This window comes from Aythya marila (assembly GCF_965140915.1).
Source record: "Aythya marila genome assembly, chromosome: 1".
Lineage (NCBI taxonomy): Eukaryota > Metazoa > Chordata > Aves > Anseriformes > Anatidae > Aythya > Aythya marila.
Genome location: NC_139042.1, coordinates 176,421,881 through 176,443,149, shown reverse-complemented (window position 1 = coordinate 176,443,149; position 21,269 = coordinate 176,421,881). Strand labels below are relative to the sequence as shown.

Sequence of the window (21,269 nt, the reverse complement as noted above, 5' to 3'; positions counted from 1 at the left end):
CTGTTTCCTTGAGAACTGCAAAATTCCAGAGGAAATAACAGATTGAAAACTGAAGCAATCATTTCACAGTAAATATTTTCATGCAAGAAAAATAAGCCTGCTTCTCTCCCAAATACAGGCCCATTTGTATGGAGGTATCAGCTGCTGCAGAATAACCTCAGTCCATAGTGAACTTCAAGAGCACAGGGACTCTGTTGTTAATTCTTAGTGCTCTGACAGCTGAAGGTTAATGCCTGATGGTGGCATAGAAGAGTATTAATCTGAAAATCATATGCTCCTGACCCCTTCTGTCTTTAGGCTTTTATCTGAAACAAGATTATACAATTATTTAAAAAACGGCTGAGTTCACAGGGCTGTAAAGGAAGGTTTAAATTACCTCTGTACAGAGTAAAAATGGCACTTTATTAAATTCAGCAGCACTGATTGGCTTCTGGTAAAAATATTTTAATCTGCTGTTACTGAATATTGTCCTGTGCAGGTTGATCCAAACAGCATTGCTGCCAGAGACGGACGGATCCGTGAAGGAGACCGTATTTTGCAAGTATGTGACAATAGACTCTTTCCTAAACTCTTTCTTCAGACGAACATGCAGTGCTGTCTTCTCTGTGGACTGTTAATGAGGGAAGGTAGTTCTCTTTGTTACTGTGATCGATGAGAAAATCCATGTCTGTCTGTTTTTTAACACAATAGCTGGGAGCTAGAGCGCACGTATTGAAAAATGAGAATGACAAACTTGTTCTGGCTCATGCCCTTATATCCTGTGTCTTTCTTTGCCGTATTTATTAGCAAATCTCATTTTCTCTGTGTTCATCTCAGTTCGTGTCAAATTCTAAATAGGGATCCTGCAAACATAAATACAGGTGTCAGAAATTTGCTGATCATTCACCGATTGCATAAATTTGTGTAAGCCTAACTCACGCTGAGCATTGATGGCAAGAGTTTTCATACAAAAGACATGCTGTTCATAAAGGATGATCTTGAATGTACTTGAGCAGGGGTTTTACTAGACTTTTGTTAATATTTTCTTTCCTCCACCAAAAATACACTGCTTTTCTGAGTTCTTGGCTGATCCACCATCTTGGCTTTTTTCTTCCCCCTTGGTTTCTATTGATCTTCTCATTTAGAGAGCTGCCCCTGCAGCTATCCTGCAGATAGGTTTGTGCAATAAAGCACAGCGCCCGTAGGCGAGGTCTGGAAGAGGGAGGGAGGGCAATGTCACTGTGCAGAGAGGAAAATAGCTGGAATGGCAGTAGGTTTGTGTTCTGAACTGGCAGTGAATACTATGTTTTGAAGTAATGACAAAACAGATACCAAAATCAGTAAATTGGAAACTGCTCTATTATATCATTTTAGTTCTGGTTTCCAGTCAATTTCCCTTTTATTTTGTCTTTTTTGTGTGTGTGTTTTGTTTGTTTGTTTGTTTTGTTTTGTTTTTCACTGAAGTCCCAGAAGTAGCTCCTGGTAACGACAGGTTGTTTTTCTATAAACAGTTTCATAATGGCCTTTCATTAATACTTGCACATGTGCTTTCTGGTTGTCGCAAGCTTAGCCTGTTCCTTCCCATCATTCTTCTCATTTCTGCAGGAAACCTCTTTGCTGAAGTACCTGTAGCTATACTTCTTACCCTGGTATCACCTTAGGGATTGTAGCTAATCTCCCAAGCACAATAGGATCTAGAAGCTGGTTTACCAAAGTGGCCCATCTTTCAGAGAGGAAATAATAAGTTACATTTTAATGCCGAGATTCACTCAGGGCTGCTGGTTTATTCTCTGTGCAGCTGAGGATGTGAAAATGTTGTCAGGTGAACGATGCTGCCCACCAGAAGACACAAATGCCGTGGTGCGAGGGGTGATGGGGCTGTGGGACCACGTTACAGACTGAGAGTAGGACTGGAAAAGTCAGTGTGCTGTCTTCTGTGTCTTGCTATAGAATATCCATTATATCCATTGAAGAAACCAAACAGAATATAGTGGTATAAGTCATTAAAAAAAAAAATCTTGTTTATTTGACCAAGTAGAAACCACTTTCATTCTTCCTCTATGCACTTTAAAGTAAATAGAGGGTAGATTCATTTCCTGCTATTTTCCTTTCTTTCCAAAATTTCTGCATGAAGTGGAAAGCCAAGAGCAGTTCAGGCAAACATTCTCAAATTCCTAATGAAATTCATTTCAATTGTGATTAAAGACTCCAGGGGTGAGAGAAAGCATAGGTAATTCTACTGTCTTTTTGTAGGCTGGAGCATTTCTTTAATGTCAGTGCTGATATATAGCTATGAGTTTGATCATTAAAGTTAACACCCAGAGAGTTATGTGGGGTTTACTTTCATATCTGAAAACACATTGACCCTCTATCTACTCTTATTGATGAGATAACTCAGAGGAATAGAAGCTGACAATGCCATTACAGGGGATTACACTGAGGCTGGGAGAAAGACGACTCCCTAAGCATGGGGGCATCTTCTGTGGGCAGCAGATGGCATTGGTTAAGGCTGCGGGGAGGGGACAGGGGCAGGGAATACTGTTTTGTGTATTTCTCAGAAAATTACAGCAGATTTCCTCACAAGACTGGAACTATCCCCTTCTCATTCTCAAAAACCTCACACCTCTCCTGTCACCTTCACAGCCTCTTAAGCATTGAGAAAAGTCTGAGTATTTCACATCAAATATTATGAAGTCAAGGGAAAGGTTTTATGAGGACAGTCCTAGTGATACTTACCTAAATTTCTGCCATGTTTAGCTTTGAACCTCCACGCTAATAAACGGTGTCTCCAGGGCTGAGCTGTTCTATGGGACAGGCTGACATCCTGCTTGTTTCCCAGTGATGTGCTGCTGCTGTGGGGACAGCAGGGCTGTGGTCTCTGGGGTGGGAGAAGGGACAGTTGCCCAGATGACAGGACTTGCTGAAGCAGCCACTGTGGCTTGGGGTATTTGGACAAGTTGGAGATCTGCTCGTGGCTCTCTGCGGCTGTGGTGTTGCGTTTGGGATTAGGGCAGCTCTGTGTCACCAAATAATTGACTGGTCTCCTACAGACCACAGTTATCCTTTCATGAAGCCAGTGTAGTGTCTCAGACATTTATTCATTGCCAGTTGGATGTCCAGGGTACACAGGGTTTTCTTTAATCTCAATTAAAGCTGTGATTTTGTCTCAGAGTTTTCAGGCCAAATATGCATGCAGAAATAGGACTTGCTCTTTTCAAGCCAAAACATTCCTGCTACTTTGAAATTGAACCCTTGCAAGAGATTAAATATTGGGCAAGGTTTTATTTCCCCTTAATCATAGAATATCCTGAGTTTGTTCTGCCTTCCAGTTTTGTTTTCACCCATTTTCAAATAGACCTTTTTTTTAATTATTTGTTTGTTTTGTTTTGTTTTGCTGCCACAATGAAAACAATACAATTCTGATATTGGTTGGACAAAAGTAAATACATTCAGAAAATACAATTCATATTTGATTCCCCCTAGAAGGGGTTTTGGACAATGTAAAACGTGTTTATTATGATGTAGTCATGGATGTGGCTGTTCCGATGAGGTGATGGAACAGCAGAGAGATAGCATGAAAAACACAAAGTGCTTTTATTTTGATTATCCTCTTGTAAGGGGGATACGTATGTTTTGTGTGGCTCTGGATACTAAGCTGTCCACACAAATATAAAATGATTAAATGGAGCAGCAATAAGCAGTGGCCTGTAAGTATTGCCTGGTGAGAGATAATGCTGCAGCTCTCTAATTGGCTCTGTACAAGCACACAGTGTGACTGATTTCAGCTGTGGTATTACCAGTCTTGCTTCCACCAGCACTATTATCTCAGAGTGACACTTCCATTACTCTGAACGGAGAAAGATGAACGTCACCTGTCAGGGGCTGGTTAATTGTGTTGCTAGATGTATGTTACCAGGGCGCAGGTTGGACATTTATGAACATAACTGCTTCCTCTGATGTCCGCCATCCTTCAACGATCGATATGGCTCTTACAGTAAGCGCATAATTGAGTGAAGGCACTTACCACTGAGGGGCTGAAGATGAGCCCGTTGTGCAAGTTTCATTGTCCATACATTCACCACAAATGAGCTGATATTTGCCCTTTATTGTGTGTTGCTTTGTGGAAATAGAAACTAATGTGCCACTTTCATTTGTTTTCTAGATTAATGGCCAAGATGTCCAGAATCGGGAAGAGGCAGTAGCATTGCTCTCCAGCGATGAATGCAAGAAAATTGTGTTGCTGGTAGCAAGACCAGAGATGCAGGTTAGAGTAAATAGATGCACTGAGCCAAGACCTGTGTTATACTGTACATTCACTATCACCATAAGTAATGAACTGCTGAGAAGTGGGAGTGCCAAGGTTCCTGACAAAAGGAGGAAAAAGATAATTGCAGAGCTTTGCCCCCTTTTAGCCAACAAAGAAAATAGTATGTTATTACCAGGGCTTGTTTGCCCAAAGCTAAACAATTCCTTTCCAGCAGACAAAGTAAGCAGATATACAAATAAAGCTCAGAGCACTAATATGGTATTAGTAAAATATGAAGTATAACTTGAACACTGTGCATTACTTGTTTGATGATTCTTTTTTGTTCTGGGAATAAACTTCCCATGCTTACCTCAGTCATTTATATGAGCTTACACAAAGCTGTAGTTTTTCACTGCTGATGGCCCTTTTTATCCCATGTACTTGTAAGCAAGCATGTTCATTTATGTGACAGTTATGGGAATTTCACTACAACACCATTCACGAGCTCTGGGTCTAATTGTTTTCAAAGAGCCCTGGTCACAAAAAAAAAGGTTGTACATTAAAAATCATATCTCAGGAGTACATTTTCAAAATCTTTTAGGAATATTTCAATGGTATTAAAAATAAAATTATGCCATGACAAGAATATTTTATGTCACTGCAGGGGGAGGTGTTAGGTTGATCATCAAACTAAGGAGAGGTAGACTGGAAGAAAAGTACTTTTTGTACTTCCCTTTATATTCTGTTTATAAGCCATTGCAAAACAAAAGAGACATTATATTGTCACTGTTCTCTCCATCTGTCAGCAGTTCAAGCAAAGTTGGTTATGTTGTCATTTGTCTCTCATGCTATTGATCTGATATTTCTCGGTCTCGCTAGCTGCATACTCTGTATAAATTAAATTGAGTAAGTGTAATTCAGTGTCACTTGGAATCTCTACTTCAATCCAGTACTTATATAAGATTCACAATTTCAGCATTCATTTCCTTTATGTTTTTCATCAATCTAAACAGCTCCCATAAAAATGATGACAAAAAGTATAGCAAAAAAAAAAAAAAAAAAAAGCTATGCACCAGTTTATATTACAAAATCGTAGCATGCATTGGAAGTTCCAGAAGTTTTGAAAAGCTTTTTCAATATTATTCGTAATGATTTTTATGATTTTTCACTAAGATTTTTTTTTTCCTGTGGGGATAAGAGACCCACTGACTGATAAAATGCTTGCCCAAGGAAAGTTAGTTGTCTGTATTTATTTAGATTGGTGAACATGAAAAAAATTATATCAATATAAGATAAGGAATTACTTATCTCTATCAGTGTAGCTTCCCATGTAGATGCTACTTTCATATCACACAAAATAGTGTATTTTGGTTTGTGATTTTTTTTGTTGTTTAGCTTAATTTAGCTGAAATTGTGTTCTGAGAACATAATTAGGCAAAACTGAAGAAATAGCTGTAGTATGTCAGAAATCATGCTGTCCACAACCTGATATCAGGTAGCTGTTTTGCTTTGACTCTGGTAAAAGAGAGAAGGATTAAGCAGGCTTTTATTTTTAGATAGAAAATGGTAATGGCAGTATTGCAATCTTGAAGGCCGACTGCTGAGCACATTCATTCAGAAACGGAAAAAAAAACTTCTTTGACCATTTATTTGTGCACTGAATACTGATGGATAATTAAGTTCTGAAGCAGAGCACCAGAGGAGCACATAACCTGTTTAATATGGAAACAAATGGCACAGGCATGTGCTTTCACATATCTGTATGTGCGCAGAATGTATGTAGTGCGTGTGTATGCTATGACATATATTATTGTTATTCTAAAAACTGTAACATAAAGATTCACATTAAGTTAGGCACAGGGTCTACCATGATCAAAGCAGCAGATTTACCCAAGTGAGATTCATCTTTCATCCTCCTGATTTGGTTATCTCTGCAATTTCATCAAATGTGAGAAATTAAATTGCATCCTTTATGGTAGAGAAAGACTGTGTTCATGCTTTCCCTAGAAAGCATGAAAGGGGAAAAAAAGGCAAGCAAGTACAATAAAGCTCCAAAGGTTGTTTGGTCTTGCCATATAAACCCAATGCAGGGTTGTGGAGAAGAGAGAGGATATAAGAACTTGACAGTAAAGACAGTGTCCCCTCTTGTCCTTTTGCAACACTATCTTCACCAAATGTCGAAGTATTATTTTACTCTTAGGGAAAAAAACAAACAAACGAACAAAACAAAAGAAAAATCAGTAGAAGCTTGTTTCCAGGCACACTCAAAGAACAAAAATAACCACACTTCAAGTCACTGCATCTGTCTGTCACCTTCCTCTGTTTGTTTGTTTACCTGGAAGATCAATGGGAAAACTGCCGTAGAAATGCAACACAAGGTGTCTATCAAGGATGCAGCACTAGGGCACAGCACTGGGGTGGAGGTTGTTAAAGGAAAGAGCCCAGTTGTCTCATAGCCCTATTAGTAACATTGCCGCTCTTTTGGTGCTGTGGCTCTTGGCGGTAATGAACATGACAGCTTCAGGATTATGCGCTCTGCCTTTCATACCTTTTGAAAAGAAATAATGTCTGTGCTGTGCAGTCTCCTTCATTATGAGAGAAAATCAGTCATACTGTTTCAAGAAAGGATAAAAGGCCTGAGAGTCCCATTTTTTTTTCTGTCTTTTTCTTCCTCCTTTTCTGAGAAGTGGACTCCTACCGCCTGGCTTTCTGAAGTGAATCATTATGATAAAAAGAACTAGTCAAGCATTGCCATTTGGGTTTACCCTATTTTAGCGTGCATCCTTGCTGACATAATATAATGTACTAATGTATTCTTTGCAGCTGGAGGAAGGGTGGCTGGATGATGAAAGGAATGAATTCTTGGAGGAGTTGAACTTAGAAATGCTGGAAGAGCAGCATAATGAAGCGATGCAGTACACAGCCAATGAGGTGGAGCAGGTAGGACTGCCACTAAATGTGTTATTTGAAATTTTGCTAGGCATACCGTGTTACTAATAGAGAACGAAATGGCTTGCTGTAGAGTGGAGTCAAAAGCTTTGATAGAATTTTGTCTCTACAATGCTCTGAACTCCAGTGTGCTGTAGGTCAAAGCAGAACAATAGATGTTTGGGCCAAGTTAGCAAACAATTCAGGAAACTGTGATAAGTGCAGAATTCTCATTTTCTCTGAGCTCTCAGAATATTATTTCTTCCTTTCTTTAATTCTGAAGTGTTTGGGGTTTATGTTGCTATATTTTATGTTTTTTTTTAATGGATTGTATTAATGTGACATGTAGAGCTCTGAGCAGAGACAGGTGCTCCTCTTGTACATTTGCAAGGTATGAGCTGGCCTGTGCAGTGTGTAATCTAACTTTTAGATTACGGTGTTTGAAAGAAACAACAGGTGTTTTGGTAATACAAGTGTATTTTTCTTACACCAACAGCGCACAGTTCATCATTTGTTTTGTTAATGGAGGCAAAGAAGCATACTGTTAACACAGTCTCAGCTTGCTGCTATCTTAACTTTTACATGCCCATAATGTGCTGTTAGCTATGGGGCTGTGGCAGAGATACATGTGCACTCCCAGCAGCAGTACAGTTTCATCAAGGGATCTTCTCAGATCTTTTTTTTTTTTTTTTTTTTTTTTTTTTTGTGGAAGGTGTAAGTGACCTTATCCACACCTGAACCAGATGATCTGTGAGCATGCACAGCCATGTGAAGCTGAGCATATAACATCACACCTCATCTCCTGGCTTCTGTATATGCGTTGCTGGGAAGAAACTCTTTTTCTACCCATAGAAATCTGTAACTTGATTTTTTTTCCCCATTCTGAATTGTTCGAAAGCAAAGCCTGAGGCATTTTTTTTTTTTAAGTGAAGAGAGGGAGAGATGCTGAAAGCCTTCCTTCTTCTGGAAACCAGGGAACTTATTTGGCTAGTGGGAGACCTGGCTTCAAATCCTGCACTGCCAAGTCCTCACTGGGGGCCTCAACTTGCATCTAGCCTGTTCAATCCCCATCTCCTTTCCTGCTTTGGCACTGATGATAACTCCCATTAAAGCCATTCCCTTTACACAAATCAAATATTCATTGGGACAGAGACACTGACAGAATAGCTCAGCAATTAAGTCTATTATCTGGAATATGATAGATCAGATTACAAATCTTTGATCTTATAAGCATTTAATTAATCGCACAAAGTGGAATAACTCTGGTATCAGAGGTGAAGGAAGCCTTGCGATGGAATGTATAATGGCCTTTTAGTTATGATCCTTTTTTCCAGGCAGTGATCCAAGCCTTGCTTTCCCAGGTCAAATGTGCTAAATACTGCACTGTTAGCTACTTTGAACTGAGATCTGGCATCATTTTTTTTTTTTATTTTTTTTTTTTTTAACCAGAAATTTTATCTTAGATACCCAAATATTTCCTGTCACAAAGAATACTTGCTCTTTTCAAAGCATTTTACTTTGTGCAGTGATATCTTCACCCACTTCTGGAAGAGATTCTTGAGCAGGTCTGCCTACAGACCCCTTTTAAACCGACACAACATTTTGGGGTCTCTGAAATCCCTTCACAGTTCTGGTTTTCCACACTCAGTATCCTGTCAAACCTTGACTTTTTCACTGAATTTGGGTTGTGGTTAGTGTTAATTACTGAACAGTAATATTCTATGAGGTGGTTTTATCAAACCACTTGAGATTTTTTTTTTTCCATTGAGATCTTATACTGAGTACTTTTCCCCTATTGAGATTTTATATTAAGGTAGAAGAGAGCTACACTTGAAAAGATTATGGTCACTTGTACTCCATAGGTGTCTGACATTGCATTACTTGAAGTAATTCTAGGGCAGCCAGACAGTTCTTTGCCCTTCTGATGAGTAATTGAATCAACCAAATGCAGCTTGATGTGTAATGGGGCATCAGTAATTTGTGACAGCTGCTGTCTCTAGACTCTGTGTAGTGACTCGTCAAGTCAGAAAACTAGTTCTTTACTCCTTGTTAGGCTAGGAAACCTAGCAGTTTCCTGAGGTGAATTACATAATACATTGGTGTAATGAAACTGCTCTTGTTGCAGCTGGAAGTAGCCAATCTGAGTAGCTTCAAGTTCCCTGGTTGGCCATGGAGATTTTGCTCCAACACCAGGCTTAATTTCTGTGAAACAGGACACAGTCCTTTGGCTTCCTAATTGTTTGTCATCATGAATATTGTGAGCTGCAGGAATGAATGCACATCATAGCAGACTGTCCTTCCAAATATGAGTATTTTTTACTGAATGCCATTTTAACATGTAGTACAAGTTGTCACAGAAAAATGTGGTGCAGTTTATAATGAAGAATAGTATAAAGTAGACAGTCGTGTCTCTTTTGTGTTTTTGAGCCACTCTATGGAATTCAATCAAGAATTGTATCTTCTCTGTATAGAATAGTCCAATAAACCTAGAGGAAAGATGTAATTCTCCATTTCTTATAACTCATTGTATTCCTTCCCCATCAGAACATTGTGGCCCATTGTGCAGCACTGATAACTTTTACAAGAATACCATAGATTTGCCATGCAGAAATTCTTATCAGTATCATGGAATATATCAAAACCTATTAAGAAAAGAAAGAATTGGGTAGAGTAATTCATTGTAGTTCATTCAAAGCTGCAATGCAGTAAAAATATCTGGGGGAAATTCCTTTTTGAGGCCTGTTTCAAAAGAACAGCATTGTTTGCAGAAGAGCATTTTCCCTTCTAATGCACCACTGAAATCAATCCCAGTCTTCCTCAGTGACAGGGGTGTCTCATGGTTAGCCTGCCACTGGCAATTCCCCTCACTGTGGTCAGCCTCCCTTTCACTGTCAAAGGCTGACCGGAGAGCCCAGCAGCGAGATTTATTAAAGCCCCTAACTGAATTTCACTGCTTTCAAACTTTAGTAGCAGCCTGGGTTTGAGTCCCAGTATACATCCTAAGTTGAAAATAAGAATAGAACAGTGCTTGAATTCCTGCAAGATTAGCCATTTTATAGGCATGAATGCTTGCTGGAGCTGAAATGCAGAATCTTTTGAGGTTCATTTATTGCTTGATTGTACACACCGCCAGGTTCGTGTTCTCATTATCTGAGTTCTCACTGCAAAGATGAGGCCTAAGGAGCCCTTTGGTATTTCAAACAGAAATAATTGTAGCAGAGATTGACAATGTACGTTTAAAAACAAACACTTTGTTTGGAATAGATAATAGATAACATTGACAAAAGCAGCACACTGGTAATTGGAGACCATCTCTTGTTTTTCAAAAGGGACTTAACCTGATACTAAGCTTGCTACCTTTCAAAATAAAATTGAAATAATTTCATGGTGTAAAAGACTGCTCAGTCTGAACATGTTCAGGGGCTCTGGCAAAGATGACAAGTCCAGAAAAAAAAAAAAAAAAGCCAGGGACTACCTTACTTGAGTCAGAGTGATTTTTTTTAATTGTATCTCAAAAACATACAGAAAATAAATATTTGTATTACTTTCAGTTTTCTTAATTGAACTAGTTGTATATATCCACATCCTGGGAAAGTATTTAACTTAGTTTTGATGTCTGCTTTAGATTGAGAAGAATCTGACTGTACAGACATTTGTTTCTTCATGACAGAGTTGGAGAACCCCAGGTGACTACCTGACATTCAGGTGTCTGTACTATAGACACTTTTGATCAGCTCAGTCCCACCCATTTGATTTCTTTGAGACTGGAAAGATGGATTTTGCTTTGATTACATCTTGTGTGTGCATTAATTATGGATAGTAGATGGCAGTGTTTTATGTTTACTCTGTCTAGAGCACGTGGAAGTTGAAGAAGCAAAATTTAAATTGTTGATTGAAGTGGTGAGGAGAACAAAAGACACTAATTCTCAAAGTGTTGACTGTGTGGGCCCAAACTGTAACGTCTCTTTCAAACACAATGCAAATAGATACATTAAAGGATTTTTCAGATGTGCCCAAACATGTGCTTTGCTCGTGTGGTGCCACAATGGAGACAGCAGAGAAAGCTCTAGTAGCATCATGCGACTCAGCTTTTGGAATCTATGTAACTGCACGCACAGTATGTATAAACCACCATGTTTAGGGGGTAACATGAATTTAGTCAGATGAATGCAAGTTGTGCTATGTTGCTTCCCCCTCAGGGTCACCAAGTGGAAAATAGCCCTTCTCCTTCACAAGGGTAGATGGAGCCCTACATTTGGGGCAGGCACACAAATTGCTAGCCATCCTGCAGCAAGGCTGTCCCAGGGTCTGAAGGAGCTTTTCTCCCTCATGTTAGTCATTAAACATTTTCCAGAGCAGTGAGAATCATGGATGACACTGTGCCATCTCCAGAGTGCAGTGTAGATTACCCACACAGGAGTTACTTCTCTGCTGAAAAACTTGGGGATAGCAGAGGTGAATACAAGCTGGAGCAGTTCCAAAGCAGGTGAGAGAAGGAACCAGAATAGCTTATGTAGCAGCACTCACATAGTAAACAAGAAAAATATGAAATTAAACCCAAATCTCTGGCTTTCCTGGTGAATGCTCTAGCCACTTACCTGGTTGGGTTGCTCTTCTTCTGGTTACCCTTGGTTTTCTTGAAGAATTCTGTAGACATTGAGTTTTTTCTCCAGGCAAAATATGAAATTTTGTCACTCTAAATAAAACAAACAACAGCTGATGCATGAAGACAGTATGTTCCCACCACTTCTCCAGATACTCATAAAAATGAAACCAAATTGTTGCAGCCACTTTGGAAAAATATACAAGCCTTAATAAAAAATAATAATAATTAAAAAAAATATCCAATATACTTTATGCTATCTCATAGCAATGCATAAGTTGAAGAAATAAGGAGTAGGTAAATGATAGTTATAGAACAATTCTGCCATAGTTAGTTATTTAGAGTGTTATTGGTACTACTACTGATATTCCTTCCTCCTGTAACAAGATACCTTTTCTTTTTAGTGGCTAAATAGAAAGAACTAAGAGGATCTCAGAAGGGGAAAACATGGGAAATATGTACCAGTGAACTTTACAAATTTGCAGGATTTTCATGACATTTTGTCCTTTACAGTTTCAAACTCTAGTTTACAGAAATTTCTGACCCTACAACATCAAGAAACATTGAACCTTTACACAATCCCTTGAATAACTCTGAACACATTCTGTCCCACGATGCTTAAAATTCAAGGGGGAAATTTCCCCCCATATGGGGAGAGAGAGCAATTGACACATTGCAGGTGTGGCTACCAAAGATGCACAACAATTAAACAGTTATCATGCATTTTGTTATCAGCTGTATGTGCAAAAATGTGCAGAAATGTGTGTTACTATTCTAAAGAGAAGTTTTCCTTTGCAAGTCTTGTATGAGAAAACATCACTAAAACATCCTTTCAGAGATTTTTAACTGGTCTGTCACAAACACTGGAGTCTCTGGATGTTGTGTTTCTTTCAAGATTTATTTTATTCCACTATTACTTTGTATTTGAAGGTGAGGGTTATCTTTGTTTTTCTGAGACTAGGCCATTATTTTTTTCTTGCATTTGAAGAAAGAAAACCAGCTGAAGGGTGTGTGATCATGGAGTGCACATGAAGAGGGGAGAAAGGAGGAGATAGGAGGCACATTTCATCCTGTTTTACTGTCTGTCAAAGAAGAGAAAAAGGGAATTATGACAGTGGCCTCTTTGAGTTTGTTCCCTTTCATTGGGTGCAGTGTACCTTTTTTCTCCCTTGATTATTACTACCATTATACATAATTATGCAATTATACCTCCTAAAAGAGAAAAAGCATTTGGTTGATACTATGTGCGCTTAGATATTTGGTGAACAGGCCATATAAATTGCACTCTGTATGATTGCACTGTAAGGGAAGTAGGGAGAAATTCTTTTTGCAACCAGTTTGAAAAATAAAAAGCATGTGTCTCTTCAGAGAGACATTATCTCACATTCTTTGAATATAAAAGAATATAAATAGGTTAGATACAAAGAGTAGGGTGTGAATTAAAAAACAACAGCCTAAAATCTTGACATTAGGCCCATGGCAAGCACTCAGTGTTGTTCTACACTTAATGGTAAAAGGCTGTTTTTATTTCTGTGGAATATAAACTCCAACTAGGGAATAGAAATGGTCTCCGGGGATGTGAGAGAGGTCTACTTGAGCAAAATCCTGGAATTCAAAATGAATAGCCTTTCAGAAAAAGATTACTGAAAGCAAGAAATGTGAGAGAGGGCCATGGAAGGCATAGTGGAACAGGCTGGCCCTTTGCAGGCTTCAACCCTCCCCATCTCCATGAAGCACACAGAGTCCACTGGCTTAAAAAAAAAAAAAAAAAAAAAAAAAAAAAAAAAAAAAGTCCCATTGATGAAATATTATACCCTCTTAGATTGCACCAGTCATTGTTTGATTGGTTTGATACTCAATTTTTTTTGAAGTGATACCAGCACTGAAGCTTTCTCCCAAGTTTGAGAAGATTTCAACTCCACCAGTCTCTGGCCATAATCCAGAATCAAAAACAGTGCACCATCTGGTGATCATTATCTTTAAGCACTGAGAAGAGATAGCTTAGCTAGGGAGGGAAATATTTCTTTCCAGACTTTAGAAGATATGTCACTAATGCTGTAATTCATCTGCTTCACTCAGTATGGCCACCACAGCATGACTCTCAGAAATGTTTAAAAGCCACGAGCAGTAGGACTGCTGTTTAGTGATCTGTTTTAATTCAGCTTAAATCAGATCCCAGCTGTTTAAGCAAAACAGAGCTGGAAAATATTCTCAAGTAATGTGATCTGTGTTTGATAATCACTTTGGTTTGCTCCTTTGTTTAGCCAAAGAAACATGAGGAAGAGGATGGAACTACAGACACTGCAACCTCATCATCCAACAATCATGAAAAGGACAGTGGGGTGGGACCTACAGATGAAAGTTTGCGTAATGATGAGAGCTCAGAGCAAGAAAATGCACCTGAGGAGCAGAACAGTGCTACCCTGCAGTGCAAACGGGAGCTGGGTCACAGCCAAGATACGTTAGGAAGTGTTGAGCTCCAGTGCAATGAAAGCTTTTTATCAGGGGAATACATCGAGTCTGATTTCATAGGGAACCCAGAGGAGGAATGTGAAAGGTTTCGACAGCTGCTGGAACTGAAGTGCAAAATTCGAAACCATGGGGAGTACGACCTGTATTACTCGAGCAGCACAATAGAGTGCAACAGAAGAGAGCAAGATGGAGTGGAGCATGAGCTGCAACTGCTCAATGAGGAACTGAGGAATATTGAACTCGAATGTCAGAATATTATGCAAGCTCACCGACTCCAAAAGGTGAGGGATCAGTACGGAGACATTTGGGCTTTACATGATGAAGGGTTCAGGAATTACAACACCAGCATAGACGTGCAAAGAGGCAAACTAGATGACATCATGGAGCACCCTGAGAAGTCTGACAAGGATAGCTCCAGTGCCTACAACACAGCAGAAAGTTGCAGGAGCACTCCCCTGACTGTGGAGCGATCCCCTGACAACTCTCTCCAGCGGATGATCAGCATCACCAACAGGAAAAACCTGAGGAGCACAGTTGTGGCAAATCAGTCATCCTCAGGACAAAGCAACAAAGAGACAACCTCAGCCAAAAAACCCACTGAACAAAACAGTGCAGCTGAAGACACCATGCTGGCATCAGAAAGTGGCAAATTCACAGACCAAGAAAAGCAGAGCACTGAGCACATTCCCTACCTGTCTCCGTATCACAGCTCTTCTTACAGGTATGGGAATATACCTGCTCATGCAAAGCATTATCAAAGCTACATGCAGCTGATCCAGCAGAAGTCAGCCGTGGAGTACGCCCAAAGCCAACTCAGCCTGGTGAGCATGTGCAAAGACTCACAGAAGTGTGCGGAGCCCAAGATGGAATGGAAAGTGAAAATAAGGAGCGACGGGACAAGGTATATCACAAAGAGACCAGTTCGAGACAGAATCCTGAAGGAACGTGCCTTAAAAATTAAAGAGGAGCGCAGTGGAATGACGACAGATGATGATACAATGAGTGAGATGAAGATGGGTCGCTACTGGAGCAAAGAAGAGAGGAAGCAGCATTTGGTGCGAGCTAAGGAGCAGAGGAGGCGACGGGAGTTCATGATGCGTAGCAGGCTGGAGTGTCTCAAGGAAAGTCCGCAGAGTGGCAGTGAGGGCAAAAAGGAAATTAACATTATTGAACTGAGTCACAAAAAGATGATGAAAAAGAGAAACAAGAAAATCTTGGACAACTGGATGACAATCCAAGAACTGATGACACATGGTGCTAAATCTCCAGACGGCACAAGAGTGCACAATGCCTTTTTATCAGTTACTACTGTATGAACGCAACTTCTTTCAGAGAGTATACTACCAGTTTAGGTAGAGTACGATTGCCTCGTTCAATGTGGCATTTTTATATATTTTGTGACTGTTTATAGTTTGACCTTTTTTGTAAGCAAAATTACCTGGTAATTTTTCATTTGTTTTTCATATAACGGTACCTTCTTTATCTGGCAGTCTTTCCTTATCCTGCAATATATTCATATTACTCATTTGTAGAAAAAAAAAAAATGAAAAAGAAAAGCAAAACAAAAAAAAAAAAAAAGTGGAGAAACCAATTAATTTCTTAACCTAATACATATTCTGTAAGTTCAGATCTGGATTTATTTCTCTAGTTTTCTTTTTTCTACTTTAGTAACAATACAATACCAAAACAAAATGCTTTATACTGTATTCTTGGCTTAACAAATTGTTGAAGTTTTACATTGTAGATTGCATCTGTTTATAAATCATATGTCACATCTCGTCATATAGATAAGAATGACCTTTTCCAACAACACATTGTACAGTACATTTAATCTGTAAATTGCAATTGTATTTGTCCAAGTAAAGTGTAGGTGGGCAATTATGTGTTCTGTAGTGGCATTGGTCATGTAGCTAGGCAGTCTGTGATAATTGTGAAGATGAAAGAGAAATAAATTATTGCTTATCTTTAAGAGAAAAAAAAAAAAAAAGGTCAAGAGTTTGATTTCAATTGACCATTTGCCTTTAAAGGATGATTTATCTCACCACACATGATTTTTACAGCATCAAGAGATTTCAAAGACACAAGACATCTTTCCATCATGATTCCATTGACTGGTTCTTATGAATTAGCTTTTTTTTTTTTTTTTTTTTTTTCCAGAACACACAGGAGTGAGTGTCTTTGTCCATTGTGTTTTGTTTTGTTTTTTTCTTACCTGCTATTATTAGTTGATTGAATGATTGATTGATACATTGTTTTGTGCTGTCAGGTCATTACTGTGGGTCCTTTTTCTGACAAAGATTGCTATTTGTTCTACACATAGAAAACATAACCACTGCACATGGCTAACTTTGAGCCAAATCTCATGCATGAAAACTAGCAGTGGTTGTCACTGACATTTTCACAGATGACAAGTTAAGAAAAAATAGAGAATGAAAAAATCTAAATTAGCTCAGGTTTCAATTTTGCTGTTGAGGAGCATCCAGGTGTGAAAGAGCCCCATGGTGAGCTAACTGGTGCCCAGGAGCAAGGGCAACTTGCTGTCTGAGTGCCCAAGGGAGCCCTTGTCTCTTCCTGTGGCAGAAGCACCTAGGTTACCGATGGGGCATCATCTAAGCAGCTGCTGCTGGCATCCCAGTGAGTCGTGACAAACCTAAGTGGCTACTCCTGGGCAGCCACAAGGGTTTTGAAGCCTTGGTTCAATATCCCTATTTTTTTAAATCCCTACCCATGAGTCACAGGGGTTCTTAACTGATGGAAATGTTTTTTTGGTAGCAGTATTAGGTGCTGAAGTCACTTGACATCAGGTTTTAAAAGACATGCTTAAATATGCAGAAAGACACGTTATTCCAAAGTCTCAAACAGTCATTTGTTTTTTAGCCACTTTTGGCACCAGTAAGCACTGGCAGCGCTCTCTGCATCTCTAGGCATGTAAATACGATAAGAATGCTACTCCCTGAGTGCTTAGGAAAATTATGCCACTCACAGTTCATAGTTTGATAATCAGAATATTTTCCATATCAGACTCAAGGAAGCACCATCCTACATTCTCTGCTAAACATATAGCTGTTTGTACATAAAGAAGAATACTTCAAATTTTTCTTATTAAATTAGGAAAATGGTGGAATCCAACACCAGAAAGGATAATAGGGTGATACAGTATAGCTTCAAGGGGCTTTCACCAGATTGTCTCTCCAACAGATTCAGTAAACTGTCTTTGACAAACCTAAGCCATCTAGGAAGATACACATCCTTCCAAAGGAGTCATATAGCTATTGCTATGGCTTTCTTTTAAATATGGGATTTCTTTTCTCCCCATTATTAAATCATGACTCAGAACTCCTCTCAAACTAAATATTATGTTGCCCAAATTCAGAGGAAAATTTGAATCTTTAAATCTTTAAATTCCTTATTTTCATCATTGAGAAATAAAAACAGGAATATCCATGTCTAATTAGAGAAAAGACCTAGTTGGATGGGGGGGTTAAGTAATAGAGAATAACTAGGCAAACAAACAATATTTGTAGAGATGATATATTAAGATGCTGTAAATGGAAATGCAAATCTGAGGAGATCTATTGAAAATTAGTAAGAGACAAAGTGAAGATTGAGAGGTGATAAAGCAATATTTTATTCTGGGAGAAAAAGAAGCAGTAAAATCATAGGGATTAAACTGCCATTTTAGATAACTGCATAGGAGAGCAGCAAAACCAAAACAAATATTGATATTAACTAATAAAACCATAAAAATAATAATATAAACACTCCACCACCACCTTCCCCCCAAAAAAAGTGTTTGCCAGGCCATTGTCAGGGCTGGCCCAGTGCCCACCATAAAGCCAAGGTCCTGCTGTGCCTGTCCCTCCTGGTGGCACACTGTGACACGGTTTCTAGCGCAGCATGCTGCCACTGCCTGCCAGAGTTGCCCATCTTTTCCCTCCTTCTTCACCTGCTGGAATCAGCACATCCCTGCCAAATCCTTTATCCAGCATTTTTTCATGTTTTTCTCTGCTAGCCTGTAGCTATGGTTATATAGTGACATTTCCTTTCTCCCCTAAGCAGTTTTTGGGAGAAGTGTTGAGTTTTACCCTGATGAAATGCCTCAATCCTTTCTACTAAGGTGGAAAATAACCACACTGCCCTAGAGCTGGGCTGGGCTGGTGATGCAAAGGGGCTGAGAGGCAGCTGAGGGGTTTGCTGCTTACAGCTGGTTCTCTGCGGGGCAGCACTTCGTGTTGCACTCCCTCATCCCAGCAGTTCTGTATCAGTGAAATCCCAGGCTGACACCCCACATACTGTTTATCCCCATGTATACTTTTTTTCCAAGTGTCATAATTTCTTAATGAGGAAAATAACATTTTAGTACTGAGGCACATTAAAAGAGAAGAAACAAAATACATTTCATGTTGTCATAAATCTTTAAAGAAAAGTGGCTTATCTGTTGTGAGAACAGATAAGCCACTGTTTTTATTTTTATTTTTTTATGAAGGAACATAAGAAATAAAAATGCTTTCCAACTGGAACAAGACCAGCTCTTGCCTGAGTGTTGCTTGCAGCTCTGGGATAAGGAGCAAAAGGCAGAAATAGGTGTGTTATCACGGCCACATCACAGCTGGAGAAGGAGCTAATATCCCACTTATCCCTCCCCCAATGCTGGGACCCAGCTGGGACCAGCAGGAGGTAATTCTTCCTATGAAACCAGCAAGATGGCCATGTAAAAAGAGTTACCTTGTTCCACTTGAAAACTGAACTGCCACCATAGGTAAGATTAGAATTTGTGGATTCACTGCACCCTCCTCTCCAATGTAAGTATCCCTAAAGGGAAAATGATATTTTTAGACAATGAACTAAACCAACAAAGTCAGCCTATTATGCTTTTTAAAAGAAAGAGACCACCAACACTATCTGAATTGAATGGGAAGAGAGATGGAAACTAGTCTATGTTTGATGCATTGCCGTGCTACGTGGATCTCAGAAGAGATGATGCAGCAACATTAGCATTATGCTTTCTAAACTTGTGGGGATTGAATTATTCATTAATATCATGATGACTGACTTTCCCTTAAAAAAAAAAAAAAAAAAAGTTTTATATCCAAAACACATTTCTGCAAATTATAGAACAGCATCCTTTGTGTGTGACTTGTATGGTTTGCTAAAATACCTCCTGGCTCAAAACTGGAGTTTTTGTGTTTTCTTTGTGTCCTTAAATTTTAAGCTGCTAATCACAAACATATATGTGTTAAGTGCCCTATCAGTATCCATTTTATGGGCCTACTGCCTTTTTTCAGCATTAAATGCTCTTGAGGAGCCAGGATAAAATGAACATGCTGAGGAGTAGTGTTTGGCTAAAGCAAAACAGAGCAGCTGTCACAAACCTGGTGGTGGTGTGCTGTGAGAGTGGCAGGTTGGGTAACACCTGCTGGAGGAGAAAATACATTTACATAGGGATCATGAGCAGGCTTTTTCTTTAAATGCCATTGATCTGAAGCACATTTCTTTTTTTAAAGAGGAGCATTCCTTTTGGATGCCTATTGCTACATTTGTGAGGCTAAACATGTTTTATTTACAGATAGCTGCATCATGTATAAGTTTTGCTCAGGTTTTCAGACATCATTAATCTCTCCCAAATGTGAATTCCTACATGGACTGGTGTTGGGTGGCATCTCTGAGACTAGGCACAACCTGGGAATTTGGGGTGTGGGTGGCAGGGCAGCCAGCCCAAGTATAGACCCTGGGCCCTTCCTGGGAGCCAGTGGGTTTCTGTCCTCTTGGGGAAAGGCTCCTGCTGTGAGAACCTTCAGCTACGTGCAGCTTTGCCTCCTCGAGTTTAAGGAGCTTGACTTTCCTCACCCACATCATGGGGCTCTGAGACAGGAAAAAAGGGCATTTACATGGCTGTGTGAAACACTGACACCAGTGAGATTAAGAAGTGGAATTACCCTGTTGTAAAGGGTGCTTAGATGGTGAAGACTACTTGAGAATTTATGTTACTCGTTCCTGAGATTCCCAAAGACTGTGTGTAAGGATGCTTATTGTGTCTTCATAACAGAAGCTGTTTCACCAGTGACACACATTAGACAGATATTTAGAAATATATGTATTTATTTATTTATTTTAACAAGGAGATGAAGTAGTGCAAAAGAAGGGATTGTCTCATATACCATCTGTGTGGTAGCTGCAGGTAGTGGGATTGAGCTACGAGGATATTAACTTCCAGTACAAAGCGTGAAGTAAAACTGACGGTTGAGTTACATCCAGATTGATGTGTCGCTTTTCACACGCACTAGACCATGGGAAGGGACAGAGCATAAGACTTTACTAATTAGTCTCACACTGATGTTCCTTTCTGAAAGTGCCTTTCTTCAGCAAAGATACAAAGATATCCCATGGAACAGTATCATATGTCATCCCAAAAGCCAGAAGTGACAGTGCCATTGAGGATGTTTGGGGTGTCTCAGCACAACTTATTCTGGGATATACTCAGGAATGAGGGAATGGGGGGCGTGGGGGAGGGGAGAAGGGGGAGGTGGGCATCAGCAGTGTTTCACAGAGAAAAGATGTATGGTTCAAGAACGGCATTCAAATCTGACAGATGCTCCCTCCCACTACAGACTAGTACATGGTGTACATATGAACTTCTAACTTTATGTGTGTGTGTGCATTTGGATTTAAAATTTGAGTAAAAAAACAGTTTCCTGGCACTGTAAACTCATGTTGCATTTTTAAGTATTGTTCCCTTGCTCCTCTTTCCATCATTCCTTCTTTCTTTCCTCTTTCTTCTAAAAAAAGGACTTTTGGGAACTTGAAAGATAAATATTGGGGGCTTTCACTAAAAAAAGGTGGTTTTTTTTTGTTTGTTTGTTTTTTTTTTCTCATAGATCATCTTATCAGCATCTTATCAGCACAAATGGAACCACTTGCCTTACTGTAACTGTATGTTTCCATCTTTAGTCTGTTTAGGTTATTTGGTTCTGTACCCTTCCTATGCCACTTGAAGCTCATTCCGCTGAAATGATGCAAATGTCTTTGCAGACATTTCTGTAC

General features: G+C 39.4%; 1 protein-coding gene across 2 annotated transcripts in view; it reads left to right on the top strand.

Moving 5' to 3' along the window:
- PDZRN4 (PDZ domain containing ring finger 4) overlaps positions 1-15,710 on the top strand; it is a gene marked incomplete at its 5' end in the record, with an annotated part of 242,983 nt that extends 227,273 nt beyond the window's left edge. For both annotated transcript variants that reach the window (XM_082763387.1, XM_082763388.1), the window contains 4 exons: positions 479-541; positions 4,142-4,243; positions 7,049-7,165; positions 14,021-15,710. In XM_082763387.1, the coding sequence (XP_082619513.1) occupies positions 479-541; positions 4,142-4,243; positions 7,049-7,165; positions 14,021-15,544 (1,806 nt within the window). In that variant the 3' untranslated portion in view covers positions 15,545-15,710. The remainder of the gene's footprint in view (positions 1-478; positions 542-4,141; positions 4,244-7,048; positions 7,166-14,020) is intronic.
- Positions 15,711-21,269: the final 5,559 nt, after the last annotated feature.